The following is an 18,713-nucleotide window of genomic DNA, read 5'->3' as shown; positions in this document are numbered from 1 at the left end:
GAGGGAAAGGGTCTGGTGGGCAGTAGGAGGGGCGGAGGCTGTGAGGTCAGCTTTGAAAAGCAGGAGCGCAGAAGCCGAGCCCGTGCAGTTGAAGCCGTGGGTGTGAACAGGATCGCCTGGAGAGAGAGGACATATGACAAGGCAAACAGAACCTGGCATCCTAGTTGGCAGTTAGAAAAGCGTTAGTGACTTTAGTAAGAGCAGAGTCTGCGTAGGGTACTCTGGACAGAAGCAACGTTGTAGCAGGATTAAATAAGCATTTAAAGAGACAGTGGTTTTCCTTCCCAGCTGTGTATTAAAATTATCCGTGGAGGTTTTTTGTTTTTTTGTTTTGCGGTACGCAGGCCTCTCAGTGTTGTGGCCTCTCCCGTAGCGGAGCACAGGCTCCGGACACGCAGGCTCAGCGGCCATGGCTGACGGGCCCAGCCGCTCCGCGGCATGTGGGATCCTCCCGGACCGGGGCACGAACCCGTGTCCCCTGCATCGGCAGACGGACTCTCAGCCACTGCGCCACCAGGGAAGCCCTGTGGAGGTTTTCTTTAAAAATATTATTGTCTGGGTCCGTCCCCTAGATATTCTGAGTTAATTGGTCTTCTGTGGGACCCAGGAATAAGTGTGTTTGAAAAGTTCTCCAGATTTAAGAACCACTACCCTTGACTCTCCCTTTAAGAAGTGTCAATAAACCTCAAAAGCTGGCAGACATGTGAGATGCATAAAACCCCAGGGGGTCAGAGAAGTATGAGATTTTTCAAAGATGAAGAATCTTTTTTAAAAAAAAATATAAATTAATTTATTTATTTGGCTGCATCGGGTCTTAGTTGCAGCACGTGGGGTCTTCGTTGAGGCACACTGGATCTTTCGTTGCGGCTCACGGGCTTCTGTCTAGTTGTGGCATGCGGGTTTTCTCTCTCTCGTTGTGGCTCGCGGGCTCTGTAGTTTGCGGCACGCAGGGCTCTCTCATTGAGGCGCACAAGCTCAGTAGCCGTGGCACGTGGGCTTAGTTGCCCCGTGGCATGTGGGATCTTAGTTCCCCACCCAGGGATTGAACCGACGTCCCCTGCATTGGAAGGTGGATTCTTTACCACTGGACCACCAGGGAAGTCCCAAGGTGAAGAATCTTGATATTATTAGACTGACAGAGGTTAGAAAGTTGGATAATGCAAAGTGTTAGTGTGGGTGTGGGGTACAGTAACTCTTACAGCACTGGTGGGCAAGTAGGCTGTTACAGCCATTCTGTGACGCAGCTTTGGCAGTGAACTCCTCAGGCATCCCCCATGACCAGCAGCTCCACCGCTGGATGTGCAGCAGGGCAAGTCTCCCACAGGTCCATAGGGACAAGCATTAGCATCTCCCACTACAGCCTTGTACAGGGGAGGATAATTGGAGATAATCTGAGTGGCCTTCACTGAGAGAGTGGAGTAGGTATAACTGGGTGGACGTACCCTGTAAAACAGTATGCAGCCACCAGAAGCAATAGTTAGATATATATACATATCAACATGGATCTTAAAAACATAGTAAACAAGAAATACGAACACTATCACTTAACATACAAAGGCATACTCTCCAAACAACAGTATATATTTTGGAAAAACACATTCAAATAAAAAAGATAGAAACCGTTGAAAGCGGTTGCCTACATATGAGAAGAAAACGAACTGGGGATGATTCCTTGGAATCACACTTTTTTTAAAATTTAAAAGTGTGATTCCAAGGAGCAGTGAGAACGGATGGAAGCTTACATGGGAAGTGAGGTCAGGGCAAGGGTGTGTGTGTGTGTGTGTGTGTGTGTGTGTACACAAGCACACGCACGTTTTAATAGCAAGAATCAGTGTTGTAAATGTGTGGATGAAATGGCAGCCTCAACAGAGTTCTCACTTCCCCTCTGATCTATTCACAGTGTTGGTAATAACAGCTGAGAGTTGTGTCCAAGTGGTTTTCCTTGCTTTGTTGTTTCCCCAACCTTAGTTAAGTTCATTTGTTTGCTCTTGTTGCTGTTCTTACTAAAGCGGTGTCTGCTCCTTTACAGACATACCATAAAATTACAAGCAAAACTAACAGAAAGATCCATAAGCCCACTCACCCAGAGACAGTGTCCAGATTCATTTCTATGAATAGTTTGCAAAATTCAGTGAAACCCTTTCATAGCCTGAACTTTCCATGTGGAGAACAGTATATTATGAGTTAATTCTATGTCCAGAGACACTTGTGCAACCTCATTTTTTTTTTTTTTTTTTTTTTTGCGGTACGCGGGCCTCTCACTGCCGTGGCCTCTCCCGTTGCGGAGCACAGGCTCCGGACGCGCAGGCCCAGCGGCCATGGCTCACGGGCCCAGCCGCTCCGCGGCATGCGGGATCCACCCGGACCGGGGCACGAACCCGTGTCCCCTGCAATCAGCAGGCGGACTCTCAACCACTGCGCCACCAGGGAAGCCCACAACCTCATTTTTAATGGCTGCGTGGTGTTCCATTGCACAGATGCGCCTTCGTTACTGTAGCCAGTCCCCCTCTGCTGGACATCAGTCGTTTTCTAAATTTTGCTACTTTGAGTGCTGCAGTTGAGTGAACATAAGCTACCTATGTTTGAAGACAATTTCCTGTCCTTCATTTGGCTCATTTTTAAAGGAGGTTTAAGGAGTGGATTCGAAATTGTCTAATGCCATAAAAATCCACTCGGCATCGTGGAAGTCAGAGCACCAGATCCTCTCGGAACTGTTCTGGGGCTGGTCATGAATGAGAAGAAAGAAACAGGGTCATTCCCCACTGTTTGGAAATGGTCATTTTCATTACTTATCATGGTGCCAGAGTACAATATGGCCCCCTGGTTTCTGCACTTTAATCAATTGGTGTACAATTGAATCACATAATGTGTGAAGGGAGCCCGTGTGGGATGTGTGTATTGCATCATATGTGAGTATGATACGGGCAGGTGGTAAAATAACGGGCGCTGAGTGTTTTGAAAACTGCAAGGAAATCACTGTTTATGCTGGGGGACCAAAGCAGGTTCTTAAATCTACAGCCAGCACCGGATGAGGGAACAGGACAAGCGAGCCCAGGGGTTAAGGCACAGTGTGCTTTTCTGAGTACTTCCTCCCCGACAACGTACCGCAAAACTAGCAGTTTTGAAGCTTTAATTTAATCCTTCCACGTGGCAACTTTAAGCATCAGGAATCCAGTGCCAGTGTTTATTCCGGCCTTGATAGTTCAGAACTGGCCAGGCAGCTCTGCAGCCAGCTTGTCAAGCCCCAGAAGCCGCAGCCTTGGTGTGGAGACAGCTACCCTCGTGGCAGGACCGCACTGCCATTCTCGTATCATTAGTGCAGCACTTGTCATGTGCAGGAGCAGGAGAAACAGACTTCCGTCTTTGCAAACTAGCCCTTTGCTGTCAGGAAGCTCTGAATAAGACATAGCTGCTTCCGGGGCCTGTTTTGAAGCTCTTGAATGCGCTCTCCAGCCTATGTATATATTAGCATATAACCATGTTCCAAAGAATTAGTTCTGGGCAGCCCCGTCCTCCTGGCAGGCCAGGTAAGCCTCCCATGCATTACAGTTGACAGGGCAAGGAACGCTCAAGGCTTCACAGCAATCCGTTCAGTGGCCCTGCTTCAAAACAACAATGCAGGCCGTAGCTGAGTGTTTTGACAGCTTGTATCAGCAGTTTTCTCGACTGATACATTGATTGCAGTTTGGACTTCAGTCCTGCTGGTCTAATAAAACATCGCCATCATAACAGAGAAGGTAAAAGGCTCTTTTGTGCTGCCAGCCACCTGGTAAAGCAGCTTTACAGAGCTACTGTGAAGCTAGCTTTAGGATCATATGTAAAATGATGTAACCTCGGACAAGTTGACTCTTTATTTTAAGCGTTTTTATGATTTAATTTCTTCAGCTGTCAATGTCTTAGTTTCTTACCACTATTCTACATATTTTCACAGATACGCATCTGTTTAAAGGAATATAAAGGTGCCTTCACAAACACTGAAACAAGCGTTGTGCATCAGTATCACAAACAGCCTGATACCGTGGCATTAACTGCACACTCGTTACACTATGTGTGGTGGTGGTGGTGGGGTGAAACAGACATTTTAAAAAAGTCAACTGAAGTCTGGATTAAGCTTTAAGACACGTACAAACCTTTTCCTCGTGTTTTGGAATGGATGTTTTCAATATCTTACAGTATTCCATTGGCCTTCAATCCTACTTATCCTAAATATCCTTTTCACAGCAACTGCTGACCATCCAGGAGGAGTTAAACAGCAAAAAGTCAGAATTGGAACAAGCAAAGGAAGAGCAGTCACACACACAAGCATTACTCAAAGTCCTCCAGGAACAAGTAAGTGAATGCAACAGCTCTGCCTCGTGAATTAGTTCAAACACGGACACACACCTCCCCCGTGTTCGACACACATGCAAACACTGCTGCAGTTAATCTTCGAAGTGACCAGCCTGGACCCCTCCCCACCTCTTAGCAGCTTTGCTGGGTAGAATTTATAATCTCATCTCCAGCATCTCTGTTTTCACTCTGGTACCTCTTTAGACCACCCAAGCCCCCCAGCAATGTGTGAACGTTTCTTCCGGAAGACAAATGAATTTTGATAAAGTTTTAAAACATTGGCAATGCAGATGAATTTCACAGCAAGCAGCTAGTTTCCTTTTAAGTCTAATCACAAGGAAAATGAGTTTAGCATAGCCCACAATCCTCCAGACATCTGAATCAGAAGGACTGATTCATAGCGACATTTAAAAAAATCTCTCCCCTGTGCATCAGGGCACTTATCTAACCAGGGTGAGCAACAAACCTTTCATATGAAGTTTGTAAATCTGCACGTTTCATCCTGGCTTTCTTTGATACTAAAGTGTGGCCTGACATTGATAAGTAGATTTGAAACTATTGTCTTACAGCAGGGTGAGATGGATCGCTCGGCAGCTGAGTGAAATCTAAGCCCAGTATCTGCATGCGAGAAGCTGAGAAAGCTCTTGAAATGCTTTCCTATTTCTGGCCTTCACATGCTGCCCATGATGTAATAAATGGCAAATGGAAGGGGGAAAAAAATCACATATAGTAACCGTAGCCCTTTGGGGGTGGTCACATTTTAGGTTGCTTTAAAATTTTCACTCACAGTTGGTATATGAGGAGGTCCTTTGTACAACATACATAACTTCAAAAGTGATTTTAAAAAAAAAAACAAAAAAAAAACTATGAAGTTGGAAGAGTATGAGCCTAGTCAGCTGTGACTCGGTCACTTTACAAGTGATTTTTAACTTTTTAATGGTTTGGACTCAAGAAAATATATTTTCAGTCACTTTCCCCTAAAAGTATAAGTGAATTGTGAGGGAAAAGTGAAGATGTTAGATAGTTTTATAAGCTTTTACAGCTTTGGAGGAAAATGCTTTCTAAAGCTAATCGTTACCTTTATATGATTAAGATAGATTCAGTAACTTAGACTGAGGCTTACATTATATGATTTTGGATAAGTTAGATTGAACTGAAAAAATATTGATGACTAAATTCACAATGACCTACTGTCTAAGAGACCTGCAGTCACCATTCTTTCTTCTTTTACATTATTAAAAGGCTTTCAACAAAGTAGAGCTGATTTGGTCCAGATTTGCTCCTGATCAGACAGACATAGCTCTGAGCTTTGTTGTTTTACATTTTCTCTCTCTGCCTCCTTGATTTACTGGGATGAGGAGGGGTGAATTCCTTTCTCTAAATGATTCAAATCCTTTATTTTGATTCAAAATCCAAACTCCAGTCATAAAAATAGATGCTAAGTTTTGCAGAATTCATTGCTATATCCTTGTCGTCATGGCATGCGTTTTTAAAGAGCAATGTGCGTACACAGGCTTTGGTAAAGCATCACACTTCATTCTCCATTACTTAAAAAAAAAAAAAAAGATAAATGGGGAACATGAACAAGATTCAGAACAACTAAAATCATTAAAAACCTAGGAAATATGACTGGAAGGGAAGCATTTTAAAATCTGCTGTAGTAATGGGATGGCTCTTTTCCAAGCAAAGGCACCGAGAATACATAAGCTTAAGAGAGCTCACAGCAGCCAAATGCATTTGGGTGCTGTTGTCGCCACCAGACTCTTTTCCCGAGAGCCCCTTGCCCGGTGCCCCTGTCATCCTTGTAGATGAGAGCAGGCATTGGACACGTTCCTTCCATCTCCCTGTAGCCTCCCACCACACACAGACATACATTTAAAAACACACCTCTGCCTCTCTGAACAATGCCTTAGAAAGCTTTCTTTGGGCTTGTGTAGAGTAGCTATACGTGCAAACACCTTTTCAGTGCCTGCATAGATAGGGCCTAAACAGATGGCCTCACCCCCAGAGACTTGATTGGGCCTAGACTCTTACTACAGTAAGTTCCCTACATACGAACCTTCAAGTTGAGAACTTTCGAAGATGTAAATGTGCGTTCGCCTGTCCAATCACATAAGTCAGTTCACATGTCTGGCGAACATTGTCAACGTGCATGCATCGTCTACAAGTGGTCGTGCTTTTGCGTACCTTACCGTACAGTACTGTATAGAGTACAGTAGTACAGTATCTTTATTTCAAGCCCAGGATGTCCAAAAGCAAGCATAAAGGCAGCCGTGATGTATCTGGTACTACTGTACTTTTCAAAATACTGTACTGTAAGATTTAAAATGTTTTCTTTATTTTTTGTTTGTATTTTATGTATTATTTGTGTGAAAAGAATTATAAACCCATTACAGTACAGTACAGTACTATATAGCCAATTGGGTTGGTTGGGTACCTAGGCTAACTTTGTTGGACTTACAAGCAAATTGGACTTACAGACGCGCTCTCGGAACGGAACTCGTTCGTATGTAGGGGACTTACTGTATTATATAGACACACACACATACACAGGAAAAGATATATCCTGCTCTGAAGACGTGGCATTTTGCTCTTTAAAGTGACTGCCACTTGATGGAAGTCCTGAAAAGAAGGAACAGGTTGTGAGGGCAGACCCTTACTGTCCGTAGCCCTCAGCCCAGGGAAGGCAGGCTCATTCCCTAAGCTCTCTGTTTGCTAAGATGCAGCTTCACCAGGTCCCACCAGGCCCCACTGGCTCCTGCCTTTCATGTCCTTCACAGAGGTGGTAGCTTCCAACACCTGGAGCCTGTTCCCAAGCCCAGGTAGCCTCAGACAAGATGTTAGCCCCTCTGTCTGGAGGAGGCCAGCAGCTCCGGAGAGAGCAGGGAGCCAGGCCATTGAGGGCAGAAGTGACAAAACCTTCTGAGCCAGCCCCGCTCTTCACTCCCAGAAGCACGAGTTACAAGGTGGGACAAGCGGAGAGGCTTGATGAAAAGAAGATGAGGAACACCTATGAAAAGAAAACCTTAAGACAGGAAAGCAGAGAGGGATTTTTAAGTCCCTTTGCGCCCTCTGATAACAGATGGCACTGCTGTCACTGAGGCGCACTTTTTCTTCTCGTGTGTATCCCACATTGCCTGTGCTCCCTTGTCTTTGTTATGTGTACAAGCATCAGTGGTGTAGCCCCAGAGGACACAGGGCAGCATGCCTCTTTCTCCAGCAGGAGCATGATGTGGAGGTGAGTCTTAATCTGCCCCACTGGCCCACAGCTAGCTGCCCCATACTCAGCTCCTCCATGGTGCCGTTGCTTTGGCAGAGCCTCTCTCTTGGCATGGAGAGCACGTGGTTTTCTTGCTGGGAGTCTGAGATGGCCTGACAAAAATCAAAGAAGCTTTCATTTTAACATGTACCAAGAGCCCGAAAGAACCAACATTTGAATCAAACACATTGGTGGTGCATTTATTTTCTTCCAAACTTCAAGCATTTATGTCCCCCATGAATATTTTAGGCATAAAAAAGAGGATGCAGAAGATGCTGCTTCCTAAGCATAATAAGCCAGGAAGAAATACCGGCAAACAGCTGCAAGGCCTGCTCCCCTTTGCCCTTATTCTCTGTCTTCATGTGTCTGCTTCAAGTCAGGCTAGGATAAAATGCCAATTAAAGGTTTCCAGAAATCTCCCGATAACTGATTACTCCTAAGCCTTCTGAGGGAGAGGCATTTTCAGATGTTCACTGTTAAAAATCCCATTTGAGAAATAGCTTTTCTTCTGATGCCTCAGTGACCAAGGAGATGTGTTCCCAATTCTTCCTTTCCAAAAAGAAGCAAATCATCTTGTTTTAGACCTCCAGAAACCATGTCAGTCTTTCAAATAGGTTCTCAAGGAGGACATGTACAGTAGCACTGCGGCATGTTAAAACAAGGGGAACTACATAATTCTCGAATAATTGTTATATAACATCATTTAGCTGGTGGCAACTTGCAAACACTGCCGGGTTTAAATTAACAGCAATACAACGAGGAAATGAAATCATTTATTATTCTTAAGAATGAATTTTATGCATTTTATGCCTGTGGAACTGCTTTCTAATTTTATTATTTAAAAATAATGACCAAGGCCCATTTATTTCTTGCCAGGCATCGGGTTTCGTAAAATATTGGTCTCAAACTGGTTTCAGGAAGACTCGTTAGAATTATGTGCTCCATCTCTTTTTTCTTGTTGCAAGTTTCATAAAGTGCAGCCTCAGATAAATCAGGGTTAACAGGATGATATACACTTAGTAGATAATGCTTACTTATTCATTTGGGTTTTTTTGTTTTGTTTTTTCTTAAAATCTGCAGTTGAAGGGTACCAAGGAGTTGGTCGAGACCAATGGCCACAGCCATGAGGACACAAATGTAGGTACCACAAACCTGGTGTTTGCTCTTCTTGCTTGGTGTTGGTTGAATGCCCACGAGAATGTGGCACTTTTTAACACAAAGGAAGTCAGAAGCCCTGCGTCTCAGCGGCTTATTAAGATTACTAATGTGTGGGTTGGCAATAAAATATGGTAGGTACTGTTAGCTTAGGTTACCGAATGTCGACATAGGAGTACTTGAGCTAAGCTCTGTCATAAAAATTCTCATCTCAGTGAATTTATTCGAGCCCTTTATGTTTTCAAAGCTATAGACCAATGAGGTGTTGGGAGGGCAAATGGAATGAGACCCAACAGGGTAATAAACTGAATATTGCATGTGTTTTTATTAAGTTTGCCTGGCAATGAAGAGGGTAGTGAAATGGCTGCTATGCTGAAGAGGTTTCAAAGCAAACCCCTTCTCCCAGAAAAGCCCTTGAAAGCGCACCTTTCTCTGTTTCTGACCCCGATCAGTTGCATAGAGCATCCGTCCTCTTGAGACGGAGTCTAATGTTACAGGATCTCACTTGGCACTCTGCTTCCTCCTTGGTGTACCTTGGATTTCCCAGTATTAGTCAAGTACTCTCTTTGCCTTGGAAGTTCTTTAGTCTCAGGTGAAACAGTACGCCATGTAGATCATTGTCTCTCCATATGTTGGATGGTTTTGTTTTCGCCTTTTTTTAAAAGCTCTTTGATATCTGTGTGTATTTGACTATCCTCTTCATAGAAAATGCTTACTAAGCACTTCTTTTCACATAACACAGAATCAGACATGGTAATGAATGCCTGATTAAGCTAGAGCGAGGAGAAATTATACATTCCATGTTTACTCTTGTTTTAATTATATACAGCAGAGACCCTGACATTCAGAGTACCAAAAAATCCCTCTTAATAACTGCTGTTCCTACCAAACAGATATTTACCATATGATGCTTATTGAGAACCTACTGTGTACATGGGGCTCTGCTAACTGTGGGAGGGGGTGGTTAGAAAGAAATATAATGTCTTTGAGGGCTTGGTGTCTGCCCTCAAAGAACTTAGCAACAAAAGGCTGAGGAACTAAGGGACACGTGGGCAGGCAATATACAAGATGTGATACATGTACAGGAAGGTGAGGCCGCTGTGATGTGATATAGTTTGAAATCCAGACTCTGCTGCTTACTAGCCGTGTCAGCTTGACAAGTTACTGAACCCCTCTGAGCTTCATTTTCCTCATTTGTAAAACTGACTATGCAGCCTACCTCAAAAGCTTATCATGATGTAATGAGCAAAGGCACATGGAAATCTTTTTTTTTTTCTTAATTTTTGAATTTTATTTTATTTATTTTTCTATACAGCAGGTTCTTATTAGTCATCAATTTTATATACATCAGTGTATACATGTCAATCCCAATTGCCCAATTCAGCACACCACCACCACCATCACCCCACCGCTTTCCCTGCTTGGTGTCCATACGTTTGTTCTCTACATCTGTGTCTCCACTTCTGCCCTGCAAACCGGTTCATCCGCACCACTCTTCTAGGCTCCACACATATGTGTTAATATACAATACTTGTTTTTCTATTTCTGACTTACTTCACCCAGCATGACAGTCTCTAGATCCATCCACGTCTCAACAAATGACCTAATTTCGTTCCTTTTTACAGCCGAGTAATATTCCATTGTATATATGTACCACATCTTCTTTATCTATTTGTCTGTCCATGGGCATTTAGGTTGCTTCCATAACATGGCTATTGTAAATAGTGCTGCAATGAACATTGGGGTGCATGTGTCTTTTGAATTATGGTTTTCTCTGGGTATCTGCCCAGTAGTGGGATTGCTGGATCAAATGGTAATTCTATTTTTAGTTTTTTAAGGAACCTCCATACTGTTCTCCATACTGGCTGTATCAATTTACATTCCACCAACAGTGCAAGAGGGTTCCCTTTTCTCCACACCCTCTCCAGCATTTGTTGTTTGTACATTTTCTGATGATGCCCATTGTAACTGGTGTGAGGTGATACCTCATTGTAGTTTAGATTTGCATTTCTCTAATAATTAGTGATGCTGAGAAGCTTTTCATGTGATTCTTGGGCATCTGTATGTCTTCTTTGGAGAAATGTCTATTTAGGTCTTCTGCCCATTTTTGGATTGGGTTGTTTGTTTTTTTAATATTGAGCACATGGAAATCTTAAGGTGCTGTTATTATGGTTTCTCTGTGCTGGATACTCAAGAATGGCTCCTGGATCTGTGGGATTTGGGTTTGGCTTTGAAGAATAGATGGGACTGAGAAAGCAGAAAGTTAGGGAAGGAAGCCACTCACCCAGAGCTCTCCACAGGCAACAGTGTGACCTAAGTAGTGTTTGTCTTCCCGCTCCAGTATTTCATTACCCCATCCTTACCTGAAAACCCCTTTTCGGGATCCTGTTTTCCAGAGACACGTTACTGCCACGTTTTGAAACTTGCATACGCACCCCCCCCCCAGAGTCAGTCCCTCTCTGCCTCCCAAGGAAGCTGCTGTCTAATCCAATAAGCCAGACAAAGTGGCAGTATGTCTCAATTTCCTGATCTGTAAAATGGGGGTGACATTACCTCCCTTTCCTTCCTTCAGGTTTACTGTGAGAAGCAAATGACATCACTGATGTGGAAGCACTTTGTAATTGTGAGGTTCTAACTACACGGGATGTTGTTAGGATTACAAACTCATCTGTTGATTGAATTCAGTTAGATGCTACGTGGAAAGATAGGCCTGAAACAGTATCTAGTCTGTAGGCTCTTTCTTGAGAAATGTCAAAAGGTATATATTAAATGGAAAGAGTAAAAAGAGATCATCTTTAAGGTCTGTTGTCCTCTCTTAGAGGAAAGTTTTTAACGTTTAAAAATACCTCTCTAAGGGCTTCCCTGGTGGCGCAGTGGTTGAGAGTCCGCCTGCCGATGCAGGGGACACGGGTTCGTGCCCCGGTCCGGGAGGATCCCACATGCCGCGGAGCGGCTGGGCCCGTGAGCCATGGCCGCTGAGCCTGCGCGTCCGGAGCCTGTGCTCCGCAACGGGAGAGGCCACAACAGTGAGAGGCCCGCGTACCGCAAAACAAAAAAACAAAAAACCTCTCTAGAATCCATGACGTGTGCTTTGTAATCAACCCCCAAAAATGACCGTTGAGAAATGGGGTTCAGTCAGGCCAAGCAGGAGAGAGGAGCAGCACCTTGCCCGCTGGGGCGGGTTAGGGAGAGATTTGTGGACTGATGGAGTCTGGTAGCAGTTGCCCGACATCTCAGCTGGCCGCCGCCTCTCTCATCCAGCAGAGGGCTAGGCTAGTTTGTGCAACTCTAAAAATTGCCTGTTCTTTCAAGGGTTTCCCAGTAGGTGGATTATTCACCTGTCCTCTTTTCTGTCTGTCATGTTGTCTCCTTTGGGTAGTTTCCCCAGCACCTCCACTAGGTTGTGTGAAAGAAAAGAAACGATCAGTTATTTTGGCCACACAGTCAGAGTGCTAGCAAAATATTTTAAGATATTTTTAAATGTCTGAAATGAACTCTACGTGTCATCTGAAGTTTTCACCAGCCCTGTGGTGGTGAAAGGAGAGGGGGCTTTCAAGCCAGACTGACAGGGTTTGAATCTGTTTTGATCACTGAGTAAGTCATGTGACCAGAGTCAGTGATTTGACCTTTTTGACCTTCAGTTTCCTCATCCAGAAGCGTACTAAGCGAAACCCCATATATAAACACCTGGCCCAGAGTACGTCCTTGACAAGTATCAATTCCCTTTTCATGCGTCAACATCAGCAGTATTCAATACGGTAGGTAGTGCTCTGACAGGATGAATTTTAATGCTGATCATGAGCTTTTAAGCTTCTGGCCCAGAGGTTACTGACTGAGACATATAGATTTTGTTTTCACCATGATTATTCACATGCAGGGATAGGAACTGTGTATATTATCATTTATTAATAATAATTATATAGTGGACTGGTGCTGGCTTAGCTGGGTATTCTTGTGAGATTTAACAATTGCTTTCTTAAAGCAATATATTTTATTGGAAAAGGAAAAGGTTTGTATGAAACTGGAAAATTACAGAAAAGTATACAAAGCTAGAGAAAAATAAGTTAATATCTCATTACTCAGAGATAGTCACCATCAGTATTTTATTTTAGTTCTTCCCAGTCACGTGCATGTATATGACCAGAGGGGAAAAAACCATAAATAAATGAACCAATAAATATGATCACAGTGTCTTACATTTTGTACCTTATTGATTTCTCATTATACCATGAGGATTCTTCTTGTCAGTAAATGTTCCTCAGAGACATGGTTCTTAATGACTGTGTAATGCAGATGTGAACTAACTGAACCACGTGCCTATGTGTTAGGCATTTAACTTCCTATTTTTTTTTAATTTTATAAATAATGCCGTAATTAACACGTCCATAAATCTTGGTCTGCATTGCTCAGATTTGTTTCTGGTTGATTCTGTATATTAATAGCTGTGTCATGAAGTCTGGCAGGGAGATTCAGACGTAACAGAATTGTTGGGCATTCAGAATGTTAGTGTGACAGATGCACACCTGCCGCTCAAAGATGTGTCGGAAAAAAAAAAAAAAAAAGATGTGTCCGGTTTTGCAACTTAGTAACTCTTTTGCCTGTTTAGTCTCAAGAGCCAAGCTTATGAGATGTAGCAGCACCTAGAGTCAGTCAGTTACTAATTATTTTCTATTGTTTTTATATTTTATTGGGCAAGGACAGTATCTGACCAATACCTTGTTCAGTATTCTTGAGGTCCCCAAACAGAGGCACCCTTACAAAGCCCACCCTTGTCCCCATGCTCAAGACCTTCTGTGAGCTCACGCCCATGAGAAAAGGTTTCTGAAAGGCTAATCTAAAAGCATTAGAGCCAGAAGCTGAGATCAACTGCAAAGGCCTTTTCTCCAAGAGGACTGCATTTAAGATTTGAAGCAGGTTTTTCCTTGTATTTGGAACTGGATATATTTTAGTATACCCAAGTTTAAAACTAGCCTTTAGTACAGATCCTGCAGAGATTTCAGTTATTCCAAAACCAATTTTCTCTCCTCAAAAGCAAAGCTATGATTTTTCTGTTTTGTTTTGTTTTTTTTGCGGTACGCGGGCCTCTCACTGTTGTGGCCTCTCCCATTGCGGAGCATAGGCTCCGGACACGCAGGCCCAGCGGCCATGGCTCACGGGCCCAGCCGCTCCGCGGCATGTGGGATCTTCCGGACCGGGACACGAACCCGTGTCCCCCGGCATCGGCAGGCGGACTCTCAACCACTGCGCCACCAGGTAAGCCCTGATTTTTCTTTTGGTCTCTGTCTCTGAGCTCTCTCTTAACCCCTAGGATTGCTGAATAACTAACCTGGTCCCTGGTCATTATGTATAACAGACATCAAAATCTTAAATTAAAAACTTTTAAAATTGAATTTAAAATTAAATTTACTATTAATTACTTTATTGAATGTAATTAATTTGATATCTGTCCTCACCTTGCATCTCTTTTGATGAGCTTCCTCCCAGGTACCTCCCAGAGGTATCACCACCCGTGACCCTTAACCTGCATACGCTCGGTGAGAAAGTGGAAGGGAAAGGAGAGGTTGCGAGAAATGCAGGAACAGCTAGGAGGGATCGAATAAAGTGGCTGCTTAAGCCGGCAACGTATAGAACAATTTGGTCTAGAAGCTTTCCATGAATTTTTCCTCCCCCCTCTTTGTTTCTGCTATAGGAAAGCTTTTACCGCCCCCTCCTCTACTTGCATAATTCAGGCTCACACACTGGAGTTACAAAAATCATTTGCAGTCTGGAAAGAGGTTGAATCTGTGGCACTGAAGGTTACCACTGTCTAGTGGAACACCTTTCCCACCCAACGATAAAACAAAAACACAAAAGAGAAAAGATTTTTCAGTTTTTCACGTTGCCTCTGTAAGTAGGTAAATCCTCAAGTTGTCTTTAAATTTGTCAGAGTAAAGACGTTAAGAGCATATGGAAGAGGTACTGTGTGCAGAACAGTCTTCAAGTGTAGTACCCACCGCGGCAGAAAGCTGCCATTAACCGTGTATTCTAATGATGCCTATGGTGGAACCTCTGCTAGCGTCGAGCCCTTGACCCAGTTGCAGAACGTGCTTACCATCCTTCGGGTACGTTAAGCACAAGAGAGTATATACATACTGATGTATCAAACAAGGCTAAAGAAAAAGAAAAACCCCACGGGAAATTGGGACCATAGTCTCAGAGGACAAAGACGACGCAGGCTCTATCCTTCCCTCCTGTAACTTCTGGCCTGTTCTTGGAGGCCCCGACCTTGAACTGGAGGAGACAGTAAGGAACACCTCAGCACAAAGGTCTGTCCCTCCCTCGCCCCATTCCACAGGCTGCACGGCCGGGAACTGGAGCACCGGCCCAGGGAGCGTGTGCCTGCAGATACCGGGGGTGAGACTGCAGATGCCACGGTCCTTCTGGCCCCTGGGGGTCTTTCTTCTCACCCTCTCACTGCCTGAGGCTGTACGAAGGCCCCCAGTCTGTGTTCCAACACAGTCTTCCATCCCCCCCCCTTTTCTTTAATTTATTTTTTATTTTATTATTTTTTTTTGCGGTACGCGGGTCTCTCACTGTTGCGGCCTCTCCTGTTGCGGAGCACAGGCTCCGGACGCACAGGCCCAGCGGCCATGGCTCACGGGCCCAGCCACTCCGTGGCTGTATATTGCTAACAAATAACATGATTGTGCATAAGAGGTTTTATCTTTAATATTAATTTTGGTCAGATTGTACTCATATATATATTTTTGATGGTGTGTAAAATTTTCAAGGATAATACAGCTTCTTAAAATGGGCTTCCTGGTATGATTGTGAATTAGAATGGGAACCCCTTTTTTTTTTTTTTTTTTTTTTTAATTTTATTGGAGTATGGTTGATTGACATTGTTGTGTTAGTTTCAGGTGTACAGCAAAGTGATTCAGTTATACATATACATATGTTCACTCTTGTCTAGATTCTTTTCGCATATAGGTTATCAGAAAATATTGAGTAGAGTTCCCTGTACTATACGGTAGATCCTTGTTGGTTATCTGTCGTATACATAGTAGTGTGTATGTTCATCCCAAGCTCCTGATTTATCCTTCCCCGCCACATTTCCCCTTTGGTAACCGTAAGTTTGTTTTCGCTATCTGTAAGTCTGTTTCTGTTTTGTAAATAAGTTCATTTGTATCATTTTTTAAAAAATGAGATTCCACATATCAATGATATCATATTGTATTTGTCTTTCTCTGTCTGACTTACTTCACCTTCCATCCCTTTTTGACTCAGTAAATCAACAAGTCTTCACTGAAGGAGGCAGCAGGGTGCAGAGATTAAGAACAGATCTGGGCACCAAGTAGCCTGGCTTTAGTCCTGGTTCCGCCATTTACTGTCTGGGGGACCCTGGGCCATTCATTGCACCCTGCACCACCATTTTGTTCACTTCTAAAACAAAGGTAGTGACTGCAGCTACCTCATAGGGTTATCGTGAGCATTGCTAAGCAGTGTTGACATGGCCGGGAAGCGTTGGGTATTATTCTTGCTCCATCCTTCCACGTGCCAGGTGCAGTGCTGGGTTCTGGAAATCCATCGGTGACTAATATAGACATGGTTCCTGCCCCACATGGAGCTGACTCTGTCACCGTGCCCCGATCTCACCAAAACTTGCTTGTCCTCTGTCTCATTCCATCAGGACTCATTCTCCACCTTTGGGTCAATATCACAGTGCGAATAATGAATGGGCTTGAGGTAGCTGGTTTGCATGTTTCCCTAAACTCTCTGGAGACAAGACCTTTATTGGAAGGATTGGGTCCATGGGGCTGAGAGTCTGAGGGGAGTGGCATATACGTGTAGGTATGTCGGGAGCTTTGAGACCCCTGAAAATCGCAACTGGAAAATCAGTAGCCACTTTGTCTTCCTTCAGGGAGAGATGGACCCATGTCTGTAGCTGCCTGAGGTCACCCTTGCTCTGTAGATGTCTAAAATCAAGAAGGGGGACTTTCCATGCACTGATATTTCCTTTAGCCTTGTAACATATGGCCCCATTCACATATTAAATGCTCATACCCAGCCTCTGACCTTTTGTTCCAGTTACAGCCTCTGTATCGTTGCTTTTCTGCTGGTGCTTCCATTCCCACCTTTACCCTGACTCCACCCTCCTACGCCCACCCAGCTGCCTTTCTCCAGCTAGTTTACCACGTTTTCTGCTGTGAATTAGCCATATCCCCGCCATTTGCTGTGAAATCCAGAATTGCACGTGAAAAAAACCACACACATCCCAACCCAGCCCCCTCGGGAAGGAATGATGGTCGGAGGAGACCCTGTTCATAAACCCTCTTCTCAGCATGTGCCCCAAGGAAGGATTAGAGAGGGAACTGCTGTCAAAGTTGGACAAAGCTGGCTTCAGGGTTAGTGTTTTTGGTTCCAGTAAACACTCGAGAAGTTTCCTTACCAGGAGCCTCACTGCCAACCCGCCATGTGTTTCCACAGCTGGAGCTGGGCCTACAGTTAGTCCTTTTTGTCAGGACGGGAGCTGGTAGGACCTGCTTGGCCATTAGAGGATTTGGAGAATGTAATAGGATTAGTGCGTGTTTAATAAAGCTGACAGGTTGGGTTTGGAGACATGAAAACAGCCAAAGTAGACATAAATTTCAGTGCTGACTGAAATGGTCTGACACAGACATGGATACCTATATAGCTAAAATCAAGATCTGAAACCAAAATTTTCCACTCTGGAGACAAATATACCTCCCCCAAAAGGTTAATGATAATCCTACATGATGCAGAAGCAAAAGCAGTTGTTTCGAATGGAAGATTGGTAACTTTTATAAATCCAATACCCACACACACACAAATGCTCTTATCTTAAAAGAGCCACTTTCTTTTTGTGGAAAATATAAAGAAAACAATCATCTGCAATCTTACCACTCAGAAATTAGTGTTTACACTTCCTTGTGTTTCCTTCAGCCTCGCCTCTGTGCACATATATACATTTTTACCAAATTTACAGCATATTATATGGGCAGTTTTACAGCCATACATTTTTCTTCATTGTAAATCATGAGCATTTCCCCATGGTATTAAATGTTTTCTTAGTACAGCTTTTAATGACTGCCTAATGCTTCGTGCCACAGATGTGCTGTAGTGTATTTAATCAGTCCCTGCTGTGGGACTTTAAAATATTATTTGTTTTTGCTCTTTAACAATGTATTAGTTGATCCATCCACCATTTAAGCACTTTTGAAATGGGGATGCTTTTCCATTTGAATGGGATTTAGGGATAGAGGGAGATCCACTAACCCTTTAAAAAGATTAAAGCTCAGCCCCTACATGGTAAGTGATGAGATAGACAACCAGCAATATTGTCTGAATGTGACCACATAGAGAGGATACTGAGTTCTTTAACAGGAGATGAAAATAGCTCCCAAGAATGTCTGCATTCTGAAGAGAAAGGCAAATGGTATAGCCTTCGTGAATGATTTAGAAGAATGATACTGAGACATGTTATTGGGGGTTTTGTGCTGTGAACTAGAGCGTCTTCCTGGTGGTCTAGGGATGGCAGAACCTGTTCTCCCCCTACCCAAATGAGGCTTGTCCACCCTCTCCAGAGAATACATGAGATTGAGAAGAATGTCCAAGTAAAAGGACAACATGAGCTCTACGCCCAAACAGAACCTTAACTTTGTATTTCTAATATGGCCAAGAAGATACATGGAAACTCAAAACCGTCAACAAGAGATGCACACAGGAATATACAGACATGACTTGAGTGCAGGCAATATCATTTTAAAGTGTAATAAACCTAGAGAGCTCAGTCACAGGAACCGGGCCTCCCAGTAGATACAGCTTTAGCACTGCCTGATGTGCTGCTCAAAATGGAACAGGAAGGAAGTTGAGGAGCATTTGTGACAAAAGCCAGGAGCCCAAAAGGTGGACAGAAGCACTTCGTTCTAGTGCCTCTGGAAGATGGTTGGGGAAAGTGGGGCGCCTCCTT

The 18,713-nt window shown here is 43.7% G+C and overlaps 1 protein-coding gene across 2 annotated transcripts in view; it reads left to right on the top strand.

Moving 5' to 3' along the window:
* The window catches only part of ENOX1 (ecto-NOX disulfide-thiol exchanger 1), a 309,422-nt gene that overhangs the window by 235,933 nt on the left and 54,776 nt on the right, over positions 1-18,713 (top strand). For both annotated transcript variants that reach the window (XM_007468621.1, XM_007468620.1), the window contains exons 11-12: positions 4,222-4,329; positions 8,669-8,725. In XM_007468621.1, the coding sequence (XP_007468683.1) occupies positions 4,222-4,329; positions 8,669-8,725 (165 nt within the window). The remainder of the gene's footprint in view (positions 1-4,221; positions 4,330-8,668; positions 8,726-18,713) is intronic.

The sequence above is a fragment of the Lipotes vexillifer genome, unplaced genomic scaffold (genome assembly GCF_000442215.2).
Source record: "Lipotes vexillifer unplaced genomic scaffold, Lipotes_vexillifer_v1.1 scaffold479, whole genome shotgun sequence".
Classification (NCBI taxonomy): Eukaryota; Metazoa; Chordata; class Mammalia; order Artiodactyla; family Lipotidae; genus Lipotes; species Lipotes vexillifer.
The sequence above is the reverse complement of the archived record's forward strand: the minus strand, read 5'-3'. Positions and strand labels throughout refer to the sequence as shown.